At 36.9% G+C, this 13,548-nt stretch overlaps 1 protein-coding gene across 4 annotated transcripts in view; it reads left to right on the top strand.

The window, feature by feature from the left end:
- The window catches only part of NME7 (NME/NM23 family member 7), a 255,564-nt gene that overhangs the window by 40,690 nt on the left and 201,326 nt on the right, over positions 1-13,548 (top strand). For all 4 annotated transcript variants that reach the window (XM_059050588.2, XM_067030356.1, XM_067030365.1 and 1 more), the window contains exons 2-4: positions 3,243-3,350; positions 4,312-4,478; positions 12,402-12,512. In XM_059050588.2, the coding sequence (XP_058906571.1) occupies positions 3,243-3,350; positions 4,312-4,478; positions 12,402-12,512 (386 nt within the window). The remainder of the gene's footprint in view (positions 1-3,242; positions 3,351-4,311; positions 4,479-12,401; positions 12,513-13,548) is intronic.

Raw genomic sequence — 13,548 nt, 5'->3', positions numbered from 1 at the left:
AATTACTTTTCATTCTTGAATTTCTGATTGATGAAAAAATAGATTCTGGCTCTCTGGTGAAATTATTAATCTTGACATTTTTCATACCTATCGTTATTTTGAAGCCTTTTCAGATAATAACTAGGGTATTCATGGATTTCTTTCTATTGTCTGTTTTTTTTCTCTTGGTCTTCTTTATTTGGTATATCTGGTAGTTTGTCTTTGAAAGATTGACAATGTGTATGAAAAGCCATATTTCCATTTCTGGAGATGCAGGGGACTGGAATGGAGGAAACATCACTTATCATAATTGAGCATTGAGTGAACACAAAACTTGTTTCAAATTTTGTAAGGATCAGTTTACCTTTAGTTTGCCTATGCTTCTGGAGTGTAATGCTCCAGGAGTCACAACAGAAAGGCCTGATAGTTTATCAGTGGTCTCCTTTTTTGGTGGGTTTGAACTCTCATTTTCCTCCCTCCAGCACTGTGACGCTACTGAAAGGTCCATTGAACAAACACAGGTTTGAGCTCACTTCTCTATGGTTTCCTTTTCTTCCGGATATTTGCCCCTCAAGTCTTGTCTGCATTGGTAGGCCCAAATTCCAGTGTTTGTCTACTTATCTCCATGACACTGTCAAAAGCTCTGCTAACTTCTCTGCCTCTTAGGAGCCTTTCCCTGCCAGCTTCTTGGGATTCTCAGTCTCTTGTCCAGCTTGACTTAAGTCTCAGCGCATGTCCTCAGGTAAAAGCAGTATAAAGAATGCTGTGCTCACCTCAGTGAACTTCCTGTCTTTCTGAATCTTAGATCATCAAATATGGCTGCCTTAGATGCTCTCCAGTGTCATCAAACAGGTATATTTTTTTAACATCCAACTTTCCTAGTTTTTCTTGGAAAGTAGCATTGATTTGCTCTAAGCTACGTTGTCAGCCAGAAACAGTACTTCCTCAGTTTGTTTTCTTTGTATTAAAACTGTTTTCTGGATGATGAATCATGAAAAATTCTACTACCTGCCTCAGAGTTAGAGTGTGATTGGCAGGTTTTGTGGTTAAGGCTGCCTGAATAAATGGAAGTGCCAAGTTTCATTGGTTTTTTCATTTGCATCACTTTCTTTGCCCTTTTACCTTCAGTTAGATGTCTCATCATTTCTTCCATTTCATAATTTTATTTTAGTGAAGGCAATATTTCAAAGATGTTTTTGAGTGAAGGGATATTTTAATATAGATAAGTAAAAATTTTAATAAACCAGTAATATTTAAATTTTATACTAAAAGGAGAGTATAATACTAGAATGTACAGTGAAACCTAAATTTTAAAAAGCTGTATTAGGGCTTCCCTGGTGGCGCAGTGGTTGAGAATCCGCCTGCCGATGCAGGGGACACTGGTTCGTGCCCTGGTCCGGGAAGATCCCACATGCTGCAGAGTGGCTGGGCCCGTGAGCCATGGCCGCTGAGCCTGTGCGTCTGGAGCCTGTGCTCCGCAACGGGAGAGGCCACAACAGTGAGAGGCTCGCGTACCACAAAATAAATAAATAAATAAAAAATTAAAAGCTGTATTAAAAAATAAAAAAGCTGTATTTATAAGGATCAATATGAAAGACAATGAATGAAGAAAGGCTTGTTATAGTATATCTCTTACCTTTGTTTTCTCTTGACTAATAAACATTATTTAAATGTGTCTTTTGGATGATTGTGGGAAAATAGTGTCTTAAAAGCTATCTCCATTATAGCTTATGAGTACAATAATAAATATAACTAGACATAGTACTATTAGAATTTATAAGTGAATTATTAACATAAAAGGAACCCGTCTATATACCATAACCAGAGAATCAGATGCCAAATCCAGAATTAGCAACGAAACCCTTAGATTCCTTTCTTCTTTATGTCCTCATTCGCTTATTGTGATGAAGGACCTTTGGGGCTAAGATATTTATAACATATGATGGGAAATCCTGCCTAATAGTCCAGGAAGGAGGGCCATTCTTTGACTTACGTTTTCATTGTAGGCACCTCACAGATCTTCAGCTAGAGGGAACTGAAATGATCAAAGGGCCTCAGCTCCTGTGCTCTGGAATCTACTGCTGCTTTTGTGCTTAGGACTTGCTTCCCAAGGGCTGCTCCCAGCCCGTGACTGAGAGGAGCAGGGATACTAAAGCAGGCCTGTCCCTGGAAGTCCCTGGAAGTCCGAGAACTCTCTGAGGGCTGACTGGCTTGCGTACCGCCCAGTGGTCTTTTTTTTTTAAACATCTTTATTAGAGTATAATTGCTTTACAATGGTGTGTTAGTTTCTGCTGTATAACAAAGTGAATCAGTTATACACATACATATGTTCCCATATCTCCTCCCTCTTGCGTCTCCCTCCCACCCTCCCTATCCCACCTCTCTAGGTGGTCACAAAGCACCGTGCTGATCTCCCTGTGCCTTGTGGCTGCTTCCTACTAGCTGTCTATTTTACATTTGGTAGTAGTGGTCTTGCTGAACGCAGTCCAGAAGGATTCCACCCAGTCTTCCTTCACTCTCTCCTTCACTCAGGGTCAGATTTGTATTGTGGTCTGTCAGCCTTCCCTGGATCCCTCCCTATTTTCTCTTGTAGGAATTTCCTGTACAGAATTTCTCTTACAGAATAGCATTTTTGCACGTTTAATCCTGTCTTGGCATCGTGTCTGCTTCTCCGGGGACCTAGACTAACACATTCTCCCACTATTTCTATAAAAAGATACTATCATGTGAAATTACTAAGGAGAGTAAAGATGCTTACTATAATTTGAATGACAACAATATCCTAATACTGCTGGAGTCTTAAATTTAGAACAGTTATGTTCTAAATGTAATTGAGAGTTAGCCACTCAGAAATTTTTTCTCATACTATTTTATTTTTCTTTTTTTTCTCATACTAGTTTATTGATTATCTGCTTATATGTAAACTTGCTTTCAGAAGGACTGAATTATCACAGTAGTCAGATCAGGAGCTCATGTTCTAAAAAAAGTATCAATTTATCCAGGATGATTGGATGGCTGTGAAGTATTAAGCAGTTCATAAGTCATCTTTGAGATATCTAAGGATGTTTAATAAGAAATTAGAAGGAAATATGTATGAGGGTATGTTGATAACTGTCATACTGTTGAAAAGCAGAATTATTCAATACAATAATAACAAATTTCTTCATCGCAAATATTTGGTAATTCTTTCAATTTGTATGATTTTTACAAGAGTGCTTATATTTTATATGTTAGTGTTAAAATTCTTCTATCCTTCTTTACAGAATCATAGTGAAAGATTCGTTTTCATTGCAGAGTGGTATGATCCAAATGCTTCACTATTTCGACGTTATGAGCTTTTATTTTACCCAGGGGATGGATCTGTTGAAATGGTAAGTGAGCCTTTTTTTTGCTTTAAAGTTGGCAAATGGAGTGAAGGCGGGATCCAGAGAGGAATAGGATTGCCTTTTTTATAGTTGCTTTTAAAAATACATTCTTTTTATTTTGGGAATTTAAAAAATTTTGGTATTATAATTCCAATACAAGAAGATACCTTGTGTCTTTACTTTTAATAGAAATTATTTTTGGGGGGCTTCCCTGGTGGCGCAGTGGTTGGGAGTCCGCCTGCCGATGCAGTGGACACGGGTTCATGCCCCGGTCCGGGAAAATCCCACATGCCACGGAGCAGCTAGGGCTGTTAGCCATGGCCGCTGAGCCTGCGTGTCCGGAGCCTGTGTTCCTCAGCGGGAGAGGCCACAACAGTGAGAGGCCTGCGTACCACAAAAGAAAAATAAAATAAAATAAAAAAATGATTTTTTTGGTTAGAAAACTGAAGTGGGATTATTTATGTTTTGGATTAAGTGATAGTCAATAAGTGGCTATAGATAAAGATTATCATGCTCATAAATATGTCACCATTGTTGAATGCTGTTATCGCTACAAAAAGTCAAATTGAAGAAGACTGAGCTAAAAGAGTCCTGCTTGTTTCTTTGTGTCCCTTTGTTGAGGACTCCTTTTGCAGGTGGACCTATTTGGTATTGGGATTTTGTGTCGGCCATAAAGCAGAAATTTGGAATTTCTCTGGGATTTCATATTTGCTGCAGTGATTTGGAAATAAATCTTTCTTTTCAGGGTTTTTTAAAATATTGAATTTGTAATTTTTATGTTATTACTAGAGTAGACTAGGAAATACATAAGTTATTAAAGAAATTATGATTTGCACTTATAGCAAAAGTGAAACAGAATGTAACTTACCTTTAATAGAGCAAAATTAATAACTATTTCTAGTTTTATTATAAGGTTAACATTACCTACTGATAATTATTTGTTTTATTGTATTGTTTTTGGTTCCAGCATGATGTAAAGAATCATCGCACCTTTTTAAAGAGGACCAAATATGAAGACCTTCACTTGGAAGATTTATTTATAGGCAACAAAGTGAATGTCTTTTCTCGACAACTGGTGCTACTTGACTATGGGGATCAATATACAGCTCGGCAACTGGGCAGTAGGAAAGAAAAGTAAGAAAACAAGTATATAATCTTTTTAAAATTCTTCAAACATTATGTATGTCTTGATACCAAATTCTAACTTCTTGTTTCTATATGTTGTTTTTACAGTATAGATATTTTTCAGTGATCCAGTTCAGTATTATGATATTTTTAGAATTTTGTGGAGCAGATTCTGTGATTTGCTCTTCACTCAGGTAACAAAGTGATGCTCCTAGTCTTAGGCAGTGATTATTTTCCAGAGGAAAAAATGCAAACCTTTTATACACCCTCATCATTCTTCTAACTGGGAACTGAAAATGTAAGTCTTAGTGTACAGCATAAAGATGGTTTATGGGGGGGGAAGTAGTGATTGCCAGAAGCTCAAAGGAAACTCAGAGGAAAGTAAAGCTATTTCTTGTAGAAGAGTAGGGAAGGCTTTGTGAAGGTATTTGACAAGATCAAGAGAGATGGACTGAATTTTTACCCAGTTGGATCAAGTCGGAGGAATGCTGGTCAGAGGAATGAGTATGAGTAAAAATACAACAGAATATTATGCACTAGGCAGAGCTCATTGTTCTTCATGACTTGCTTGGTGGTTAATTTTTTTTTTTAATTTAAGTAGTAAAATAGACTAATTAGGATGGTAGCAATAGGTATGAAGAGGAAGGAAGGAAAGTGATTAACCAAAGTATGGTTAATAGTAGTAATGATAAGCATTAATATCTGTTAGCTATTTTTATAAAAGGTATTGTGTTAAAATGATTTGTATGCATCATTTATTTAAGCCCCACAACAACCTAATACACAAGCTAATAATATTATTATTAGCTCCACTCTGCAGATGGAGAAGTTGAGGCTTAGTGATGTTAGGTAACTTGCTGAAGGTCACAGAGTAGAGGCTGGATTAAAGCCCAGCGTCTGTCTGAATCAAGAATAGGAGGATTTAATCACAGGAGAATGGGTAGGACCTGCAAAATGATTGTCTCTTTCTGTCTCAGTTCATTTTTTATGTCTCCTGTGGCACCTAACACATCTCATACATTCCAAGCACCTTGTCTGTGTTAGACAAATGAATCGTTGAATAACAATTTAAAATTTATTATCTACTCTTTCCTTTTCTTCATTTCCTCCCTGTTTTCAAATGATGACCTTTGATCTAGTTGACAAAGGTGTTTTTGTCTAGATTGTTTGGAATATATATTTTCTATTTTTGAGTTTTATTCACAGACGTAATAGATATCTGATAAATATTGACTGATCAAATGAAGACAGGATATGTGAGTATTTTGAAAAGAAAAAAAATATACAAAAACATTGTGATACGAAGAAACTTAATCTGTCTTGGGATCACAACTGCATCTCTAAAGGCCATGGTGGTGATGCCTCAAGCAGTGCATTATTCATAGGGGATGCCCCACATAACTTTGTTGAATGAATGAGCTTATGTTGTTGAAAGTAGTCTGCTGTGTTTGGAGGCAGAGCTCCCCGCTGGCTGCCTCCCTGCCTTCTTCTCTCCCTCCCATTGCATTTGGCTCTTCCTGTGAAGCGGAGAAACTGCAGTATGGTGCCTTCTGTGTGTCTCTCTGGTCTTCTCTCTTCATTGTTTGTCGTAGCTACTTTTGTCATTCTGACTTTCCCTCAATTTTGATTTAGAGGAGAGACAGAACAAGTTTCATTTATAGCTGAAAATTAGGCTAGCCAGAAAACATAATACTAAAATGACATTGTAATTTTCAACCTCTACATTTATGAGTTTGCAGCTTTCTGAGTCTAGCACGAGCTATATTTGAAATGGAATGTTAATTCTTTGGTCATCTTTCTTGGCTCTGATTTCTGTGGCTTATATTATATTGTGCTGACTTGGGGGATTCTTTGGATTTGTGGAGTGATTGTTGCAGTAATGAAAAATAGGGATCACTGGTGGAAGTTAAGGCTATATGTATAAAAAGCTCCCCAAACTGTTTAATTCTATAAGAAAAAAAAATCTCTCAAACTATATTTTGAGGTTTGCCACCCAAATAATAGCTGGTTTTCTACCCTAATACCTGATTCCCCCCCCCGTAGTAATATTCTTTCTGTGACTTCTTTACAAGCCCTTTATAATTCTGGAGGTTCTTTGATGCTCAGTGTGGTATTAGTACACAGGTGGTGATGGATCAGTGAGGTGGTGAATGACTCATACAAAATGAAAACCAAAGATTCCCAGGACAACTCTGAACTAGGAAAAAAGAAAAAAAGAATGTTAGACAAACAGGAATCTCACTGTTATGAGATCCACTGGTAAAAGTCTATGGGATTAAGGAAACACCAACCACAGTTCCTTTATTTACAAGTAATAAATATTTATAGCTTAATTTTTGAGTACATGCTGTATGTCAACCATTGTGGTAGGCATCTCAGTTCAAGACTACTTCAAGTTTTCATTTAAACTAGCAAAAATAAGTGAATTAGAGAGACAGAGTTAATAGTATGACCCAATCAAAATAAAATAGTAATAGCTATAACAATTATAATTAATATATATATTAATTGATTTGTCTACAGTGAATGTTGTTGATTCCATTTTACAGAACACAGCCATAGTCACACAATGACAAACTAAAGGGAAACAAGTAAATCTTGTTGTGTTTGACTTTAAAACTCATTCTCTTTTTATTAAAACCTCTAATTAATATATTGGTAAATACTATTGAATGAACTGATTTAAAAATAGGAACAGAAGAATGTGAAGACAGATTTTAAATATTTGGGCTTTATAAATATAATTAATTAAAATATGTGCAGTATTCTATTTTTACTGACTTCAGTTGTTTCACCATTTTCTCTTCTGATTCTCTCCTAACTGCAAGTGGGTTAAATCCAGCAACCATTTGGATGATTTAAATAAATTTCTTCAGAATTCAAGAGTTTTAAAAATATATTGTTTCATTTAAATGACCAAAGAAGTCGGCATATGGAGAAATACATGCATGTCTATCATGGTCCTATGGAAATAGCTTCTGTGTAATAATAGCCTAGTTCTCAATTTTATATAGTGTCAAGGATAATTTATTAACTAATTACATCCCTATTATATTTATCATACTCAACCATTTTCTTTCTGGAGTAAAGCCTATAGTGAGAGGGAGGAGTAAAGCTGATCTTCATGGTGCCTGTCTGCTAATTTTGAGGCACTAATCAAGATAATTCTATATAATTCAATTTAGCTAACAAACTAGCCTCAGCTTCCTAATTCCCATTAACTGTAGAAATCTGACATTCGATTTACATTTCTATTCTATTTTTCAAAAATCTCTGTATTAAGGTATAATAGACAAACAAAAAGCTATAAATATTTAATACATACAACTTGGTGAGTTTGGAGCTAACTATATACCCATGAAACCATTACCACAATCAAGGATATAAATTTATCTATTACCTCCAAAATTTTCCTCCCACCCGCGTTATTATTTTTTATATTGATTTTTCTTTTGTGGTAAGGGAACTTAATGAAAGATCTACTCTCTTAGCTAATTTTAATCTATTCTCCTTATAAAGCTCCTCAAATCAAATGGATAAATGTTATCAGTTGTCAATGAGTCATAGTATTTGATTTAAAAACATTTTTTCTTTAAAAATTTTGTTTCTTTTTTTTTAGAATATTTGATTTTAATTTTAGATGGTAATGAATTGATGTTTTATGGTTTTACTATTCAGATGTAAAGACATCATACAGGCTTTTTGTTATCTCTTGGGTTCAGTTAGTCTCCATTCTCCCTTCCGAATATTAACTGATGGAGCACTAACATAGGCGCCAGATGCAAATCAAAGTCAAGTGCTGGTTTAGGCTGTCTAGTATAAGCCAGCTCTGAGAACGGTTGAGGTTTATTCCTACTTCTCCAACCCACCCCCTTCCCTCCTTCCCAGTCTGGACCTTGGGGCCTGTCTGAGGGAGAGAGATACCTTTAGAGCAAACCCTGAGAGCACACTTGCCCATCCAGCGTGGGAGACATAGCACCAGAGAGAGGTAGGTTTCCATGCAGGTGCTGGCCTCTGCCTTCGCTGTGCTAACAGATGGAAGCAGGAGAAGAACTATAGACTGTGTCCTGCATGAGGGCTTGCAGGTCTGAGAGAGAAGAGGCAGGGCCGCATACAACCAGAAACCCTTAAATGTGGCCATATGTGGAGGAGCAAATGAAGGGGGTGGAGAGAGGAAGCGCTCTCCGGGGAATGGAGTAGAAGTCACTTTACCGATGAGGAGCAAAGTTACACATGTTCTCATTGTTCCTGGAGTTTTATTTCTTTAAACCAATCGGCCTAACAATTTTAAGTAGACCAAGGCTACTTCTCAGGGGAGGATACCAGACACTTACTGGTATTAGTTCAGTTCTGTTCTCACCTTTGGGAAACTACTCCCTCAATACCAATTACTGTTACTTTACATATCCTCCTAGGTGGTGGTGAGCAGTTGAGTTTTAGCTGCAAAAAGGCACTGAAATGCATTCAAGTAAGACTTTAGTTCAATTACCAAGCCCTTGCTAAAAATTCACTCCCCCACCCCCACCCACCCTCCCACAGACAATCTTTATCTCATCTTTACTTACCTATGGTCTCATCGTCCAAGATGGCTTACTCATGCAGGCAAAAAACTGAATGTCCAAAACAACAATGAAACTATATAAGTTGGAAGAGAGAACATTGGAGCTAAAGTGTTCTAAAGTCTTTCTAAAGGGTCAAGATATTATTCAATTTTAAGAATTTTAAGTTAAATAAGTATGAAAAGGTTTCACAGCTAACCACTAGAAAAATAGTATATAAACTCCAAACCAATGGAGAGTACAGTAGGCAGAATCATGGCTGCTCAAAGATGTCCCTGTTCAAATCTCTGGAACCTATGAATATGTTACTGTATGGTCAGACCATTCAAGATGGCTGTTCTCTTGGTCTCTGTAGATCCCCTGATTGACTAGGCCCTGCTTCACTCACATGACTATCCAATTCTCTTAATTGTAAGGGTTGTTAATTAGCCCCTGGTAACTGATGAGCCCACCTGACATCAATTCCTCCCTTTAAATGGTAGCCTCCCTCTGTCCTGAGTAGCCAAGACTGCTGCTACAGCCTGCCTACAGTCTGCTGCACACCGTGGGGTGTTGCTCCAGGACCTTGCTTCAGACATGTAAGCTCCTCCATCAATTAAACCATTGAGGTCTCTTTTGCTGCTCTCTGGGCTTTCTTCTGTCTCGAGGCTGGGCATCTACAAGGCTTGCAGGCCTGTGGGTGCAGCCCAACAGTTACCTTACATGGCAAAGAGACTTTGTAGATTTAAGATTACAGGCCTTGAGATGGGGAAATTATTCTGCATCATTTCTGTGGGTGCAATCTAATCACAGGAGTTCATAAAACCAGAGAACCTTTCTGGCTGCAGAGAACCAGAGAGATGCCAGTGTGAGAAGCACCCAGTCTCCATTGCTAGATTTGAAGGTGGAAGGAGACCACAGCCAAGGAATGGGTGGCCTTAGCCCTCTTTCTCAAGAATGGATTTGATTGATAATGTACTTTTGGTTGATATCTTTTTGTCATTGCTTTACTTTCAGCCTTAAGTTATATTGTAGATATATCTCTTGTAAACAGCATGCAGCTCTTTAAAAAAAAATCAGTCTGAAAACCTGTAGATTTTCACTGGTAAGACTAGTACATGTACATTTACATATGTTGTATTAGTATTTTTGTACATATTTCGACTATTTTACTGCTTTCCTGCTTTTCTATTTTTTTCTTCTTGCCATTCTTTTGTTGAGGTGTTTTTCCTCTCCAGTTTTTTTTCTCTGTAGTCTTTGATTGAAGACATAACAAATTACTACAAAGTCAGCTGCTTAAACAATACAACTTTATTATCTTAGTTTTATATATCAGAAGTCCAACACAGATTTCATCAGGCTAAGATCAAGGTGTTGGTAGGAAAGGCTACATTTCTTTGTGGAGGCTTTAGGGGAGATTCCATCTCCCTGCCTGTTCCAGCTCTTGAGGCCTCAAGGAAAGAGAAGCCTGGCTGTCTCAACCGACCCACTAGCCAAGTGCAGCAGTGTGACCCATTCCAGGTGAAACGACTCCCCAGCCAACCTATATGATCTTGAGAAGCTGTTTGTAGTTTTAAGCCACTACATTTTGGGGTGGTTTGTTATGCAGCAACAGATAACAGCGGCACTATTAATACATTTTCGTGGCCCTTTACTTTCTTTGTGTGCTATCTTCACTCTTAAATAATACATATGATTCCTAAAGCCTATCTTATTTTCCCTCCAAAATGCATTTTAACTATTATCTACTGAACAGTTAAGCAGTGAAGAGGTGACAGAGGAACTTGCTTAGAGTAATTAATCACAGTAATCAACGCTTTGTCTCCTGTAGGCATTTAAAGAGAATATGAAACTGCATTTTTTTTCATATTGCTTCTTGTTCATTGCCGATGTGTTTTATATTTTAAGAGCTTTGGTTCTTGAAGACATTTCCAGAGTTTAGCATAAACAATCATGGGTTAGTTTGGCTTTATAATATTTTAAACAATGTGAGCTACAAATGTGACGAGTTTGGGGCTTCGCTGGTTGTGCAGTGGTTGAGAATCTGCCTGCCGATGCAGGGCACACGGGTTCGTGCGCCGGTCCGGGAAGATCCCACATGCCGCGGAGCGGCTGGGCCGCTGAGCCTGCGCGTCCGGAGCCTGTGCTCCGCAACGGGAGAAAAAAAAAAGTGACGAGTTTTAACTGTATCTTTGAAGCCATATAAAATGCTAGAAGTGACTCACTTGCTTCAAAATAAAAAGTCCGTTTATTACAAGCCCTATCAGACAAAAATGAACAACTTTTGTTATTTAAAAGTTTTAAAAGCCAGCCATAAGTTATATCTAGTTGTAAGTAAGGATATTTGTATCATTATATCCTTAGCTAAGTTTGTCTCGTTGGTGAAAAAAGACTACTTTGAAAAAGCCTACCAGTCTCCTTTTATGGATTCTTTGAGTTAATGCCAATGTGTCAGAACAATTGAAAATAAAGGGAAAGTGACAGCAAATTTTTATCTTATTTTGTGTGCCAGATAAACTGAATTACTCCAACTAATCTGATTTTACCTTGTGTTTGCAAATGTTATTCTTGAGGATTTGTGATTATGCTCCCTTTTGCTAAATTAATAGCAACATTATTTGTGGTGTGGTGTGGAAGGAGCACAGACCCAAGAGTCGTGTGAGCTGGGTGTTCTGTCCTGTGGATGCCACAGACCAGCTGTGTGATCTTTGGAGAGTTACCTCTCTGGGCCTTGTTTCCTTGTTAGTAAAATGAGGAAATTCAGGTGATCTCCATCTCTAATAATCCATTAATTCTGTGGCTTCAGAGGGGAGAATGCATAGCTCTGATGTATCCTCTAAGAGGAAAGTGTGATTTTAAAAGTTAGCAGGGTGTTCGCTAGTCCTATACATCTTCAGGTAAGAAGAAGTTTAGTTCTTTGTATATCATTCATGCTATGAATAAAGTGTTAATAGAAGAATTTATATTATTTCCAAATCAATGCTGAACTGACTGCATGGCATATACATGTTAAAGTCTAAGAGACCAAAAATCAAGCTAATATGTTTAATGCAACTCTTTAGAGAATTGTTGTCTTTTATAAAGCGTATGCTAAGAAATAGAAATCTTAAACACCTGTGTTTTATAATGTGGACATATTTAAAATGAGTCTTAACTTTTTTTCCTTCTAAGCTTTTATTATTTTTCTAGATTGGGTACCTAATTTTTATTTCCTTGCAAAAAAATAGTAAACTTCCATTGTATAAGTTTTTAAGAGACCATTAATACACTTGTGTTTATAATTCACTCTGATGTTTGATCTAGGATTTTTAAGGAAATTACCACTGCTTGGGAATTATAAGTAAAAACTGCCAAACTATTTTTATCTTTAAATTTATTCTTTATTTCTTTATAGAACATTAGCCCTGATTAAACCAGATGCAGTATCAAAAGCAGGAGAAATAATTGAAATAATAAGCAAAGCTGGATTTACTCTAACCAAACTCAAAATGATGACACTTTCAAGGTAAATTTTTTGAGCATTTTCAGTTATGTAATGTCTGGTTCCTTTTTTAAAAAAAAAAATCATCTATCTGTCATGTCATTGTTTAAAAACGTCTAAAGAATGACAAAGAATAGTAATCTTATTAGAATGAGGAAATGGAAGATAACAGGTAATCAGATGCATAAAGGATGATTGATCTCTAAGCAAATAGGAGTTGTCAGGTTATACTATTAACTATTTATTAGACATGAACTCTTCATTGTCTTTCATAACCCCATCTACTTTTATAACACCAGTGTTTCATAATTGTAACAATAAGTGAATATTAGATTATTTCTATTTGACAAGGGAATGTTACTGTTGAGATTTTCAAAAGTCATGTGTTTGGAAATGTTTTAGTCCCTTCCAATATATATAATTGGCAGATATACCTTTTTACTGCTCTGAAAAGCAAGACATTCTATCTGACCAGATAATTTCTAAGTTATTTAATGAAAATAAGACAGTGTTAGGTAGAGACATTAATGTAGCTGTTAGGCAGGGCTGGACCCAGCAGTTTTCTTAGGTTGCTTCACTGATTTGTGTGTGTTTGTTTGCTTAGGTGTCTTCTCACTGATGTTCCTGGCTCTTTATCCCATGGGATGGTTGCTTTTTTGTCTCTGTGAGAACAGGGACAATGGAGAGCAGTAGATAGTGTAGCTTTGATAAGTCTGATCCCTAGAAACTTTAACAAAACATCCTCATTTTTACCCCAGTCATGACATAATTTGAATTTTTCCCCTAGGTAAGATCTCCCAGTTTACATATATTCTAGAAAGGCAGGCATCTTCTATTTCAGAGCACAGAATCTAGAGCCAGATTGCTTGTAACTGCACCCCTTACTAGGTTGTGACTCTGAACAACTTACCTCTGTGCTTCAGTTTCTTCATCTGCAAAATGGAGGTTATAACATCACCTGTATCATAAAGTTGTTATGAGGGTTATGTGAGTTTAATAAAAGTAAAATGCTTTGTAAAACCGTGGCACATAGTAGGTGTATATAGGTGTTAGCTATTAG

The sequence above is a fragment of the Kogia breviceps genome, chromosome 1 (genome assembly GCF_026419965.1).
Source record: "Kogia breviceps isolate mKogBre1 chromosome 1, mKogBre1 haplotype 1, whole genome shotgun sequence".
Taxonomy (NCBI): domain Eukaryota; kingdom Metazoa; phylum Chordata; class Mammalia; order Artiodactyla; family Physeteridae; genus Kogia; species Kogia breviceps.
The sequence above is the reverse complement of the archived record's forward strand: the minus strand, read 5'-3'. Positions and strand labels throughout refer to the sequence as shown.